The sequence below is a fragment of the Pongo pygmaeus genome, chromosome 3 (genome assembly GCF_028885625.2).
Source record: "Pongo pygmaeus isolate AG05252 chromosome 3, NHGRI_mPonPyg2-v2.0_pri, whole genome shotgun sequence".
Classification (NCBI taxonomy): Eukaryota; Metazoa; Chordata; class Mammalia; order Primates; family Hominidae; genus Pongo; species Pongo pygmaeus.
Window position 1 is genome coordinate 98,615,929 of NC_072376.2, and position 16,224 is coordinate 98,632,152.

At 34.8% G+C, this 16,224-nt stretch overlaps 1 protein-coding gene across 5 annotated transcripts in view; it reads right to left on the minus strand.

Moving 5' to 3' along the window:
* The window catches only part of MAPK10 (mitogen-activated protein kinase 10), a 336,739-nt gene that overhangs the window by 174,816 nt on the left and 145,699 nt on the right, over window positions 1-16,224 (minus strand). For 4 of the 5 annotated variants that reach the window (XM_054485266.1, XM_054485265.1, XM_054485269.1 and 1 more), the window contains exon 3: window positions 3,994-4,065. In XM_054485266.1, the coding sequence (XP_054341241.1) occupies window positions 3,994-4,059 (66 nt within the window). In that variant the 5' untranslated portion in view covers window positions 4,060-4,065. Of the gene's footprint in view, window positions 1-3,966; window positions 4,066-16,224 lie in introns of all 5 variants that reach the window. The other variant, XM_054485267.1, reaches the window with a different exon arrangement.

Here is a 16,224-nt window from a genome sequence, read left to right on the forward strand (position 1 = left end):
TACCAGCCCCTCTGTACCTCTGGTAGAATTCAGCTGTGAATCTGTCTGGTCCTGGGCTTTTTTTGGTTGGTAGGCTATTAATTACTGCCTCAATTTCAGCACTTGTTATTGGTCTATTCAGGGATTTGACTTCTTCCTGGTTTAGTCTTGGAGGGTGTATGTGTCCAGAATTTAACCATTTTTTTCTAGATTTTCAAGTTTATTTGCATAGAGGTGTTTATAGTATTCTCTGATGGTAGTCTGTATTTCTGTGGGATCAGTGGTGATATCCCGTTCTTCATTTTTTATTGTGTCTATTTGATTCTTTTTTCTTTTCCTCTTTATTAGTCTGACTAGCAGTCTATCTATTTTGTTAACCTTTTCAAAAAAACCAGCTCCTGGCTTCTGTGATTTTTGAAGGGTTTTTCGTGTATCTATCCTTCAGTTCTGCTCTCATCTTAGTTATTTCTTGTCTTCTGCTATCTTTTGAAATTGTTTACTCTTGCTTCTCTAGTTCTTTTAATTATGATGTCAGGATGTTGATTTTAGATCTTTTTCACTTTCTCCCGTGGGCATTTAGCGCTATAAATTTCCCTCTAACCACTGCTTTAGCTGTCTCCCAGAGATTCTGGTATATTGTGTCTTTGTTCTCCTCGATTTCAAATAACTGATTTATTTCTGCCTTAATTTTGTTATTTACCCAGTAGTCATTTAGGAGCAGGTTGTTCAGTATCTATGTAGTTCTTTGGTTTTGAGTAAGTTTTTAAATCCTGCATTCTAATTTGATTGCACTGTGGTCTGAAAGACTGTTTGTTATGATTTCCATTCTTTTGCGTTTGCTGAGGAGTGTTTTACTTCCAATTATGTGGTCAATTTTAGAATAAGTGCTATGTGGTGTTAAGAAGAATGTATATTCTGCTGATTTGGGGTGGAAAGTTCTGTAGATGTCTATTAGGTCCACTTGGTCCAGAGCTGCATTCAAGTCCTGAATATCCTTGTTAATTTTCTGCCTCGTTGATTTGTCTAATATTGACAATGGGGTGTTAAATTATCCCACTATTATTGTGCGAGAGTCTAAGTCTCCTTGTAGGTCTCTAAGAACTTGCCTTATAAATCTAGGTGCTCCTGTATTGGGTGCATACAAATTTAAGATAGTTAGCTCTTCTTGTTGCATTGACCCCTTTACCTTTATGTAATGCCTTTCTTTGTCTTTTTTGATCTTTATCAGAGACTAGGATTACAACCCGTGCTTTTTTTTTTTGCTTTCCATTTTTTTAGTAACTATTCCTCCATCCCATTATTTTGAGCCTATATGTGTCTTTGCATGTGAGATGTCTTTGCATGCTGTCTCCTGAATACAGCACACCGATGGGTCTTGACTCTATCCAATTTTGACTCTATCCAATTTGCCAGTCTGTGTCTTTTGATTGGTGCATTTAGCCCATTTACCTTTAAGGTTAATATTGTTATGTGTGAATTTGATCCTGTCATTATGATGTCAGCTGGTTATTTTGCCCATTAGTTGATGCAGTTTCTTCATAGTGTCGATGGTCTTTACAATTTGGTATGTTTTTTCAGTGGCTGGTACCAATTGTTCCTTTCCATATTTAGTGCTCCCTTCAGGAGCTCTTGTAAGGCAGGCCTGATGGTGACAGAATCTCTCAGCATTTGCTTGTCTGTAAAGGATTTTATTTCTCCTTCACTTAAGAAGCTTAATTTGGCTGGATATGAAATTCTGGGTTGAAAATTCTTTTCTTAAGGATGTTGAATATTGCCCCCAACTCTCTTCTGGCTTGTAGGGTTTCTGCAGAGATATTTGCTGTTAGTCTGATCGGCTTCCATTTATGGGTAACCCAACCTTTCTCTCTGGCTGCCCTTACCATTTTTTCCTTCATTTCAACCTTGGTGAATCTGACGATTATATATCTTGAGGTTGGTCTTCTCAAGGAGTATCTTTGTGGTGTTTTCTGTATTTCCTGGATATGAATGTTGGCCTCTCTTACAAGGTTGGGGAAGTTCTCCTGGATAATATCCTAAAGAGTGTTTTTCAACTTGGTTCCATTCTCCCTGTTACTTTCAGGTACATCAATCAAACATAGGTTTGGTCTTTTCACATAGTCCTATATTTCTTGGAGGCTTTGTTCATTCTTTTTCATTCTTCCTTCTCTAATCTTGTCTTCATACTATTTCATTAAGTTGATCTTCAATCTCTGATATCCTTTCTCCCACTTGATGGATTTGGCTATTGATACTTGTATATGCTTCACGAAGTTCTCATGCTATGTGTTTCAGCTCCGTCAGGTCATTTATGTTCTTCTCTAAACTGGTTATTCTAGTTAGGAATTCCTTTAACCTTTTTTTCAAGGTTCTTAACTTCCTTGCATTGAGTTAGAACATGCTTCTTTAGCTTGGAAGAGTTTGTTTTTAACCACTTTCTGAAGCCTACTTCTGTCAATTCGTCAAACTCATTCTCCATCCAGCTTTGTTCCCTTGCTGGCGAGGAGTTGTGATCCTTTGGAGGGGAAGAGGCATTCTGGTTTTTGGAATTTTCAGCCTTTTTGTGCTGGTTTTTCCTCATCTTTGTGGATTTATCTACCTTTGGTTTTTGATGCTGATGACCTTCAGATGGGGTTTTTGTGTGAATGTCCCTTTTGTTGATATTGATGCTATTCCTTTCTGTTTGTTAGTTTTCCTTCTAACAAGCCCCTCTGCTGCAGCTCTGCTGGAGTTTGCTGGAGGTCCACTCCAGATCCTGTTTGCCTGAGTATCACCAGCAGAGACTGCAGAATAGCAAAGATTGTGTCTGTTCCTTCCTCTGGAAGCTTTTTTCAGAGGGGCACCTGCCAGATGCCAGCTGGAGCTCTCCTGTATGAGGTGTCTGTCGACCCTTGCTGGGAGGTGTGGGGTCAGGGACCCACTTGAGGAAATAGTCTGTCCCTTAGCAGAGCTCGACTGCTGTGCTGGGAGATCTGCTGCTCCCTTCAGAGCCGGCAGGCAGGAACGTTTAAGTCTGATGAAGCTGTGCCCACAGCTGCCCCTTCACCCAGGTACTCTGTCCCAGGGAGATAGGAGTTTCATCTATAAGTCCCTGACTAAGGCTGCTGCCTTTCTTTCAGAGATGCCCTGTCCAGAGAGGTGGAATCTAGAGAGGCAGTCTGGCTACACCGGCTTTGCTGAGCTGCGGTGGCCTCTGCCCAGTTTGAACTTTCCAGCAGCTCTGTTTACACTGTGAGGGGAAAACCGTCTACTCAAGCCTCAGTAATGGCAGACGCCCCTCCCCCCAACCAAGCTTGAGCATCCCAGGTCGACTTCATACTGCTGTGCTGTCAGTGAGAATTTTCAAGCCAGTGGATCTTAGCTTGCTGGGCTCCATGGTGGTGGGATCCCCTAAGCTAGACCACTTGGCTCCCTGGCTTCAGCCACCTTTCCAGGGTGGGTGAATGGTTCTGTCTCGCTGGTGTTCCAGGCACCACTGGGGTATGAAAAGAATCTCTTGTAGCTAGCTTGGTGTCTGCCCAAATGGCCGCCCCATTTTGTGCTTGAAACCCAGGACCTTTGTGGTGTAGGCACCTGAGGCAATCTGCAGGTTGTGAAGACCATGGAAAAAGCGTAGCATCTGGGCCAGAGTGCACCGTTTCTCACAGCACAGTCCCTCATGGCTTCCCTTGGCTAGGGGAGGGAGTTCCCTGACCCCTTGCGCTTCCTGGGTGAGGCAACGCCCCACCCTGCTTCAGCTCACCCTCTGTGGGCTGCACCCACTGTCTAACCATTCCCAGTGAGATGAACCAGGTGCCTCAGGTGGAAATGCAGAAATCACTTCTCTTCTGTGTTGATCTCACTGGGAGCTGGAGACTGGAGCTGTTTCTATTCAGCCGTCTTGCCAGCTTCTAATTCTGAACTACTTTTAATATGATATAAATACTGACTTTGGTGTGGAATGTATGCAAATGATATGTTAAAGTGGAAATACAAGGGAATATACTGTACCTTGTTTTACCTGTAAGGAACACACACCTGACAAAAGGCAATTTTCACATCCAATGTTGGTTCACTGCAGTAGTATAAGAAATGGAGGCTCATAAATACCTAGAAGAAAAAGAAGTGGAGCATAAATTTTCAAATCACTAATTTTTCATTATATAACAATATAGATTTTGGCATAATTTGAGTTATATGCAAAGTACCATGCACAATATATCTCCAACATAATCCTTATCTTGACCTGTACTATACCTTTCACAAATAGTATTTAATAATGAAATAAGGTTAAAATGTCCTATCTTTTATAATGATAAATTCCATCACACTCATAAAGATTAGATATAAGAAAGTGGACATACCTAATAATTTAAAGGGGAATACATCCTGTTATAAAGCATTTTCAGTTCTTAACATTTAATTTACAAAAAAAAACCCTCAAACATATGCTCAACAGGATATATATATATTTATTGTAGAATAAAAGCACTATTAAATAAAATATAATTTATAATAGAATTCTATATAGGACTTAGAGTAATTATATTAGAGCTTAGTGTATCGGTATAGATAAATTTTTCAAACATGATATTGACTGAGAAGAAAAGCAGTTTGTAACAGATATAAAGAATATACTATATTTGTGTGAAATTTTAAAATTACAAAATATACAAAAATGATTATATATTGCTTTTAAGTATATATAATTGTGGAGTAAAAAGTATTGGGCACCATATTAACATAAGTTTAATCTTGGTGGGAAGTACAAAAATTCAATTATATCATTTTCTGTATGTTCAAAATATTCTATAAGTTTGCAAAGTTTTAAGAAGAGGAAAAGTTATCTAATGGTAGTAATGTCAAATTAGGTACTAAGTTATTTGAGAATGACACAGCAACATCAGAGAAATCCAAATAAATTTTTTTCGGTTCAATTAAACACACTTTGTTGAATGTTTATTGTGTGCAAAACGCACAATACTGTCAGATTAAACCATTTAAAAACACCATCAATATGCGACTTCTGTTTCTGGCAAGGATTGATAGATGTCCTGAAAATCACTATCAGTGCAAAATCCCTAAAAATGTTAACATAAAATACACAAAACATCTTTCAGAATGCATAGCTGAGTTGTCAAAAATAAAAGCATGAAAAGTTCTGAGAAGTTGAAAACAATGTGAAAGGATACATGCAGAGAAGTAAATGAGCTGAGGCCGCTGTTTGACACAGGCCATCTGCTGATGTCTGATGACTAGAACTTTACTTCTTTTTTTATTTGTATTTTTTTAATTATACTTTAAGTACTGGGATACATGTGCAGAACATGCAGGTTCGTTACATAGGTATACACGTGCCATGGTGGTTTGCTGCACCCATCAACCCATCATCTACATTAGGTATTTCTCTGAATGCTATCCCTCCCCTAGACCCCACCCTGACAGGCTCCTGTGTGTGATGTTCCCCTCCCTGTGTCCATGTGTTCTCATTGTTCAGCTCCCACTTATGAGTGAGAACATGCAGTGTTTGGTTTTCGGTTCCTGTGTTAGTTTGCTGAGAATGATGGTTTCCAGCTTCATCCATGTCACTGCAAAGGACATGAACTCATCCCCTTTATGGATGCATAGTATTGCATGGTGTATATGTGCCACATTTTCTTCATCCAGTCTATCACTGATGAGCATTTGGGTTGGTTGCAAGTCTTTGCTATTGTGAACAGTACTGCAATAAACGTAAGTGTGCATACGTCTTTATAGTAGAATGATTTGTAATCCTTTGGATATATACCCAGTAATGGGATTGCTGGGTCAAATGGTATTTCTGGTTCTAGATCCTTGAGGAATTGCCACAGTGTCTTCCACAATGGTTGCACTAATTTACACTCCCACCAACATTGTAAAGCATTTCTATTTCTCCACATCCTCTCCAGCATCTTTGTTTCCTGACTTTTTAATGATCGCCATTCTAACTGGCATGAGATGTTATCTCATTGTGGTTTTGATTTGCATTTCTCTAATGACTAGTGATGATAAGCTTTTTTTCATATGTTTGTTGGCTGCATAAATGTCTTCTTTTGAGAAGTGTCTGTTCATATCCTTCACCCACTTTTTGATGGGGTTGTATGCTTTTTTCTTGTAAATTTTTTAAAGTTCTTTATAGATTCTGGATATTAGCCCTTTGTCAGATGGATACATTGCAAAAATTTTCTCCCATTCTGTAGGTTGCCTGTTCACTCTGATGACAGTTTCTTTTGCTGTGCAGAAGCTCTTTAATTAGATCCCATTTGTCAATTTTGGCTTTTGTTGCCATTGCTTTTTGGTGTTTTAGTCATGAAGTCTTTGCCCATGCCTATGTCCTGAATGGTATTGCCTAGGTTTTCTTCTAGAGTTTTTATGGTTTTAGGTCTTATGTTTAAGTCTGTAATCCATCTCAAGCTAATTTTTGTATAAGTTGTAAGGAAGGGGTCCAGTTTCAGTTTTCTGCATATGGCTAGCCAGTTTTCCTAACACCATTTGTTAAATAGGGAATCCTTTCCTCATGGCTTGTTTTTGTCAGGTTTGTCGAAGATCAGATGGTTGTAGATGTGTGGCATTATTTCTGAGGCCTCTGTTCTGTTCCATTGGTCTATATATTTGTTTTGATACCAGCACCATGCTGTTTTGGTTACTGTAGCCTTGTAGTATAGTTTGAAATCATGTAGCATGATGATGCCTCCAGCATTGTTCTCTTTGCTTAGGATTGTCTTGGCTATATGGGCTCTTTTTTGGTTCCATATGAAATTTTAAGTAGTTTTTTCTAATTCTGTGAAGAAAGTCAATGGTAGCTTGATGAGGATAGCATTAATCTCTATAAATTACTTTGGGCAGTATGGCCATTTTCACAATATTGATTCTTCCTATCCATGAGCATGGAATGTTTTTCCATTTGTTTGTGTCCTCTCTTATTTCCTTGAGCAGTGGTTCATAGTTCTCCTTGTTCTTCAAGGTCCTTCATATCCCTTGTAAGTTGTTTTCCTAGGTATTTTGTTCTCTTTGTAGCAGTTGTGAATGGGAGTTCACTCATGATTTGGCTCTCTGTCTACTATTGGTGTATAGGAATGCTTGTGATTTTTGCACACTGATTTTGCATCCTGAGACTTTGCTGAAGTTGCTTATCAGCTTAAGGAGATTTGGGGCTGAGACAATGGGGTTTTCTAAATACACAATCATGTCATCTGCAAACAGAGACAATTTGCCAGCCATCTTGCCAGCCACTCAGAACTTCAGTTCTTAAAATGTAGCATGCAGAGTACAGGAAACAAGATTTAGACCTATCTACAGTGGGAAGTCATACTGGAGACACTGCATAAAGCTTACTATAGGAAGTTTTCAATAAACTTTAGGAGGAAGCCTTTTTTGGAAAATACTCCTTACCCTCCAAACAGTGTTCTAACTTCTTTCATTATAAATTAGTTATTCTCCTAGAACTAATGTAAATGAAATTACACAGTATGTACTCTGTTTTGTTGGGCTCTTTTTGCGCAGCAAAATGTCTTTAGTATTCATCCACGTTACTGTATTTATCAGCAATTGTCCCATAAAAATGTACCATAGCTTGTTAATTGATTCTGCATTTGGATAGTTGAGATGTTTCTATTTTTTGGATATTATAATGCTGCTGCTATGATCATTTATGAATGTGTCTTTTTGCATAAGTATGTTTTCATTTCTCTAGGGAAAATACCTAGAGAAGAAATTATTGGATTGAGGAATAGTATTATGTGTAATTTTTTTAATATCTAATTTTTATGGATACATGACAGCTATACATATTTATGGGGTACATGTGAAATTTTGATACAAGCATACAATGTGTAATGACTAAATCAGGGTAATTGAGATATCCATCACCTCAAGCATTTATCATTTCTTTGGGTTAGGAACATTCTAATTCCACTCTTTTAGTTATTTTAAAATATACAATAAATTATTGTCAACTAGAATCATCCTACTGAACACTAAATCTTATTGCTTCTATCTAATTGTATTTCAGTACCCATTAACTATTCCCTCTTTACTCCTTCCTCTCCACTACCCTTCCCAGCCTTTGGTAATTATCATTCTACTCTATCTCCATGAGATCAATTTCTTTAGTTCCCACATATGAGTGAGAACATGCAACATTTGTCTTTTCATGCTTGGCTTATTTCCCTTCACATAACATCCTCCAGTTCTGTCCATGTTGTTGTAAATGACAGGATCTCATTCTCTTTTATACTTTAACAATATTCCATTGTGTATATATATGTACCACAGTTTCTTTATCCATTCCTTCAACACTTAGGTTGAAGGAATATGTTTAACTTTTTAAAAGCTGCCAGAACCATTTTCAATATCCTGCAGCAATGTAAGAAAATTCAGTTGCTTCACATCCCTGCCAACATTTGATGTAATCCGTTTTCTAAATTTTAATCATTTTAGTGAGTGTTCAAAAATATAATGCTGACCAATAATTTTGAGAAATTTTTATGTGTTTATTGGCCATTTGTTTATCTTCCTTGGTGAAGTGCTCTTCCAAGTCTTTTGCTCAATGGATAGTGGACTGTGGGTGGGGAGAAGGCTTTATCTTTATATTACAAATTATAGAAATGCTTTATCTATTCCAGATAAAAGTCTTCTGTTAGAGACACGCATTACGAATATTTTCTCTCAGACTTCAGCTCACATATTCAGCTTATTAATGTTATTTTTAAATTAGTAGTATTTTTAATTTTATGAATTTATTTTTTAATTTATTTTCCTTTTATGATTAGCTTGTTTTTGGCTTTGTGCCTATCCCCAGGTTCACGGAGATATTCTCCTATATATTCTTCGTGAAGCTTTAAATTGTCTTTTTCTTCTTCTTTTTTTAGTGGTTGTTCTAGAGTTAACACCCTATATTTTTAATTTATAATAATCTAGCTTCAAATAATATTCTGCTTCACATATAGCTTAAGAAACTTATAATAGTATACTTCCATTTTCCTCTCCAATTCTTTGGGCTATTGATGTTACATATTTTACTTATACACACATTATAGACCTCATAAAACATTGCTATTAGTTGTGCTTTAAAGAGGCAATTATATTTGAAAGAAATTACCAAAAAGGTACTTTGTATTTACTCACATAGTATAAAGGTGTATAGTTCTTATACTCTTCTTTAAGGTTTATTTGTAAGCATTCATGGGTTTTGATATTATTTTAAATGGTATTTTTATTTTATTTCTATTTTCAAACTGTTCATTTTCAGCATTGAAAATACATTGTTTCATTGTTGCTCACTGTCTTGTAGCATACATTAAACAGGGAAGTCTTCCAATCACTCTTTGATCTTTCCCTCAGTCTTCTCACAGCACTTGGTTCATTACTTTTGTTATGAATATTGTATAGTATTGTAACCATTCATTTATATGTCTTTTCCATTCTATTTAAGACCTTCTCAAGGAAAATGACTATGTTTTATTAATCTTCACAACCCCAGGGCCTACCACTATTGTTGGTATATAGATAATGTTGAGAAAATGTTTACTGAATGAAAGAAGAACCCAATTTTAAAAGTACAAATCTACATTTTCAAATTATCTCCTCATATTGAAACCTGTGAATTTGTGATACATTTGATACTAACAAATTAGGAGTGAGGAGTTTGCAGTAGTAGAAATATGAAGAAAATAATCCAAGCACAATGACTTCAGAAATGCTACCCAGCAGGGACGTTTCAGTTCTGTACTCTGAAGTGGGCACGTGGGAAATAATGACATCCAGCACGCCCGCCCCGAAACAAACAATGTGTTTTAATTTTTAATGAATGAATAATCTTGCTATGAAAAGCAGGCATCCTGACCTTTCCCAGTTTGCATTACAAAGACTCCAGTGTAACACCATAGCTAAAAAGTTACGAAGTCACTGTGTAACCTTCTTGTTCTAGGAAGACACTTTAAAAGACAAAAAATGTTTACTATGACAATCCCAGCAAATTACAAAAAATTTGTTTGCTAATTGTTTTTCCTGGTAGCATGGCAGAGAGCATTTGGCCCATTGCATAGAAACAACACAGATGATCAAGGTGGTATCTCAATATTATGCTAAAGTGAAATTAGTGACAATATATTAGTGCAATATAGGACCTGTAAGTAGCTTGAAAGAGAAGGAGATGCTAATTTAGGGAGTTTAGTGCTTTCAATCACTAGTTGTTCTTCTGGGAAAAGCCCCATATGTGCATTTCTTGCTATGCTATACACTGTACTGAGTTTCTCTTTATTATATGTCTATAGGAATTACTGGATACTCCAAACAAAGCAATAGGCCAAGTTGCATGAATGAAATACACTTAAGAATTTATTAGGCTGAATTGATGCACAGCAGCTGCTGTAAGATAATGTAACTATGACATGTTTTCACAGCTTAGATCAATGTTTAAATTCTTGTGTATATGAGATGTGTCAACTAAACCACAGGAGGTTTAAGAAGCTTCACAAATGCAAAAATCAAATTGTTCTGGGCAGCTCCAGGATTCCATGGTTTGTCACTGAACTGCAATATATACAAGGAAAAACCATGAACTACTAATTATTTAAAAAAAAAATTCCAACAGTTTCTAAGTTCAATCAGTATATGATGTCATTACTTATAAGTAATTTTTGTATTTATTACATAGCAGATTTACTATAAATGACTTTTATAACAGCCTGCAAGCATATGTATGATACAAGAACACAAAGTCATTGTTAATTAAAAATGACTTTGTGTTCTTGTATCATATATATGCTTGCAAGCTGTCATAGACACACTCTGTCTCTTCCATGTTCAAAAGGATTCTCCCTATAATATGCAAAAGACCAGATGAAAAATATGCCTTGAAACAAGTAATTATCTTTTCAGGGGCTGCAGTAGAAAATAGAATTAAATTTAATTTTCTAATAAGAACTGTGCACACGCTCACTTCAACATACTGTCAAATTCTTAAGTAGATGTGCTATCACTTAGAGCAGGAGGCAGCAAGTTATGGTCCATCAGTCAAATTCAGTTAATCACCTGTTTCAATAAATAAAATTGTATCAAAACATAGCCATCCATTAGTTTATAAATTGTCGATGGCTGCTTTCACATTACAGTGGCAAAACTGAGTAATCGTGGGAGGAACTGCATGAGCTATAAAGCCTAAGATACTTACTAGTTGGCCTTTATAGAAAAAGTTTGCCAACCTCTGATTTAGAGCATGCTAACCGACAAAGAACCAGAAGTATACCATTAACCTCAATAGAAAGGCCAAACTAATTTAATGTCTCCAACCGTAAGTATATAAATGCACAAAATAATTTCTAAAATAATATCTAATTTCTCATAAAATCTCCATAGTTTTACATTTAAAACTTAGATGTTTCTTAAAATATTGTTCATATAACAAGATAGAAGTAAAATTCTTTAATTTTGATGACACAAAATAGTATGATTTGCAACCAGTGGGAAGAAAATTAATTAACATTAGAGTTATCACCAATGAGAGAAAAGGACACCAATCAAGATAGCTAGTACAACAAATTATTCCCAATACTATAATGATCCAGTAATATGGTAAGCATAGACACAGACAGCATACAAATATGAGAAATAATGTGTGGAATCTGAATGGAAACAAAAGAGGAAACTCAGAATGGTGACAACTTCAGTTTTGTAAATCCAGCCATGTTTAAGGACTTCTGGGGCACTGCAGACAGCTTATTGACATTATTTCTTTCCTTCTTCCAACTCCAATGAGATTACTCTTGTATACATATGTAACTAACCTGCACATTGTGCACATGTACCCTAAAACTTAAAGTATAATAATAATAGAATAAAATAAAATAAAAAAGAAATTCAATGCCAAGAATTAAAAAAAAAAAGAAATCATATCACAGGAATTTCCCAATTCTTTTTCTTTTTACTAAACAGTAGACAGTATGCATGGCTTAAATTGTAGACTGCAAAATGGCAGTGGGTTACACAAGTCATAGTCTATGTGAGCTGATCTGAGATTGTAGCACTCTCAGATATTTTTCTTAAAATTATAAAAAATTGTTCTTTCCATTATTTTGGAAAGTCAGAACTGCTGAGATGGAATATAACAAGAAGTCAACACAAACAATTCTACAATAACCGTAAAACCCAAAAGGCAGTGAAAAGCAGTAAAAGTGAGAAGTCAGTGACTATTACATTAAATGGAATTAAAGAAAAAAATTATAGCTATCATGACTAAGCCATAACACAGAGCAGTTGAAAGAGATTTTTAAGCGGTAAGGGATAGATACCCCTACCACATAAAAAAATATTTAAATCAAAGAGAGCTAGTATCTTACATTAACAAAATAGTCTTCAAGGCAAAAAATATTATTAAAAATTATAACAGTCATTACTTAATGACAAAAGAGAAACTCCCCAAGAAAACGTAACAGTCTTGGACTTATATACACTTAGCATTACCTCAAAATGTGTAAAGCAAATATTAACACAATTATAAGACTACAAAGAAAACTGAAAAATTCACCATCACAGTGAGAGATTTTAACACATCTTCCTCAGTAATTGATAAATCAAGTGTAAAAAAACCTTAAGGATAGTATAGAAAAGTATAAGTATATCTTGCTTTTTATACAAACCGTTATAAAATAACAAAAAAGTGAGAAATCCTCCTATTAATTTGTTGAGGTTCATAAACTATCATACAAAGATAAAATAAGACAAGAAAATTATAGTACAATCTTATGAACATACAGGTGAAAAATTTTAAAAATTATCAACCAAAATTATATGTTAGGAAAAAAAATACACAAAACCGAGTTTATCCCAAGTACACAAGCATATGGCAAATTGAGAATATCTAGTAATGTAACTCAATATATTTAACACATTAAAAGAGAAAAATCCTTGTCATATTCAGTAGATAGAGAAAATAATTTGATACCATTTCAAATCTATTCATGGTTAAAACACACAAATATATTTCACCAACTAGAAAAAGAGACATTTTTCATAAGCGGGTAAGAGTTTTCTATCAAAAGCAACAAATATCATATTTAATGATGAAAACAAGAAAAAGAGGCATTCTCTCTCAGATTTAATAAAATATAAAGATGTCTGCTATCATTATTTCTATTCAATAGTACTCTGGAAATGAAATGAAATTTTAAAAATTGGCATACGAATTGAAAAAAACAAACTGTTCTCCACTGAAGACAACAGGATTGTTTAGATAGACATTGCAATAGCAACCACCAATTATTTTAACCAATAAAATAATTAAGAATTTCTGGAGACAAATCAATAGTATCTGATAATACCTAATGTTGGCAACTTTATAGGGACATTAGAAGATTAATACAATAGTTAGTATATAAGACTCTAATTGCTTGTTCCTATACAACAATATTAAAGAACAAACTGACAATAGTTGGTAAGGTTGAAGCTATGTAAGCCAAACAAATCAATGATTCCACTTGTATGTATCTACATTGAGAAACTTGACACAAAATGCAAGGAGGGATCGTGTTCATTATATCTCAGTTTTTAATAGCAAAAAGTCAACAAAACTAACAACCTACCATGACAGAAATGTATTCATGAAGGAAAATACAAGTCTTGAGGTGAATAAACTGGATCTAAACGTAACAATATGGATACATTTCTAAAGCAATGTTTAAGAAGCACATGAAAATGACAGTACTGATGTATTCACGTATATAAAATTTAAAACACTGTTAATGAATAAAAGCTGAAGTAGGAAGCACCAGTAGTCTGCCTCCCTACCTAGACAACAATTGCACTTACTGATAGAATTTGAATGAGGTAACTATTTTGGAACTCTGGAGTCTATTGAAGGCTCGCAATTTCTAGGCTAATCCTCAGTATGAAGAAAGCCCACACCAATCAGAAACAAAACAAAACAAAACAAAATTTAAAAACGGCAAACTATGGGATAGAAGGAGAATCTGATTTCCATAGTTATCATATTAGTAGATTCAAATTTTCAGTTTTTACATTGATGAAAGAAATTGAGGAGAACACAATAAAATGGAAAAACAGTCCATGTTTATGTATTGGAGGAATCAATACTGTTAAAATGTCTATACCCTACTCAAAGTAATTTACAGATATGATTCATTTCCTATCAAAGTACCAATGACATTCTTCATAGAAACAGAAAAAATAATCCTAAAATGTATATGGAGCCACAAAATACCCAGAGTAGCCAAAACTGTCCTAAGCCAAAAGAGCAAATCTGGAGGAATCACATTACCTGACTTCAAATTATATTACAGAGCTATAGTAACCAAAGCAGTATGGTGCTGGCATAAAAATAGACACACAGACCAATGGAACAAAAGAGAGAACCCATAAACAAATCCATACATCTACAGTGAACTCATTTTCAACAAAGTTGCCATGAACATACATTGGGAAAAGAACAGTCTCTTCAATAAATGGTGCTGAGAAAACTGGATATCTACATGCAGAAGAATAAAACTAGACCCTAATCTCTCACAATAAACAAAATTCAAATCAAAATGGATTACAGTCTTAAATGTAAGACCTCAAACTATAAAAGTTCTATAGGAAAACTTTGGGGAAACTCTCCAGGACATTCAACTGGGCAAATATTTCTTGAGTAATACCCCATAAGCACAGGCAACCAAAGCAAAAATAGACAAATAGGATAACAAGTTAAAAACTTATCCACAGCAAAGGAAACAGTCCATGAAGTGAAGAGATAACCCAAAGAATGGGAGAAAATATTTGCAAACTATCTATCTGACAAAGTATTAATAACAGAATATATAAGGAGCTCAAACGACTCTATAAGAAAAAAATTGAAAAATCTGGTTAAATAATAATTCAATGTTCAATAACAATTATATAATACATTTAAAGATAACTAAAAGTATTTATAATTGCATTATTTCTAACACAAAGGTTAAATGCTTGAGGCGATGGATACCCTATTTACCCTGATGTGATTTGTATGCATTGTATGCCTATATCAAATATCTCATGTACACCTATGTCTCATGTACTCATGAAAATTAAAAATTTTAAAAGGAATTAGGTTGTTTTCAACAAAAGTCACAAGTCATACAAAAAAAAGGGAAGTATGGCTCAGTCAAAGAAAAAAAAGACAGAAAACGATCCCTGAGAAAGGCCAGATGGCAAAACTATTAGACAAAGACTTTAAAACAATTCTCTCAAAGATGCTCAAGGAACTGAAGGAAGACATGGAAAAAGTCAAGAAAATTAACAATAAAAATATTAATAAAGAAAAATCCTAAAAAGGAAAAAAAGAAATTCTAGAGCTGAAAAGTACAAGAAGTGAAGTGAAAAAAATTCATGAGACAAACTCCAAGGAAGATTTGAGCAGCAGAGTAAAGAATCAATGAACTTGAAGACAGAACAATAAAAATTACTGATTATGAAGGACAGAAAGAAGGATTGAGAAAAAGTAAACAAAGCCTAAGCAACCTGTGGAACACCATTAAGTGAACCAACTTACACATTGTGGAGTTTCAAAAGAAGAGAGAGAGAGGGGTAGAAAGATTATATAAAGAAATAATTGCCAAAACTTCCCAAGTTTGATGAAAGATATAAACACCTAAGAAGCTCAACAAATGCCAAGTTGGATGAATCAAAAAGACCCCATGCTGAGACACATTAAAATTAAACTGTTGAAAGCCAAAGACGAAGAGAGAATATTGAAAGCAGTGAGAAAGAAGTGATTCAGCACATACAAGAGATTCTTAATAAGATTATTAGCAGATTTCTAATCAGAAACTTTGGAGGGCAGAAGGGAGTGGGCTAATATATTCAAAATGTTAAAAGAAAAAAAGTGTCAACCAAGAATCTAATGTTTAACAAAACTGTCTTTCAAAAGTAGGAAAGAAATTAAGACATTTCCAGATAAAAGCTGAAAGAGTTCACTACCACTAGACCTGCTTTGCAAGAAATGCTAAATAAAGTCATTCGGGTTAAAATGAAAGGACACTCAAAACCATATGAGGAAGTAAAAACTCAGTAAAGGAAAATATATAGATGATTATAAAAGTTAGTACTATTGCAATAATGGTTTGTAATTCTACTCTTTGCTTTCTACATAATTTAAGAGGCTAATGCACTGAGAAGAACTGTTTGTTTTTGGATACACACAACGTAAATGTGATTTATAACATCAATAACTAAATAAAGGGATTAAGGACAAAGCTGGAAAAAAGCAGAATTTTG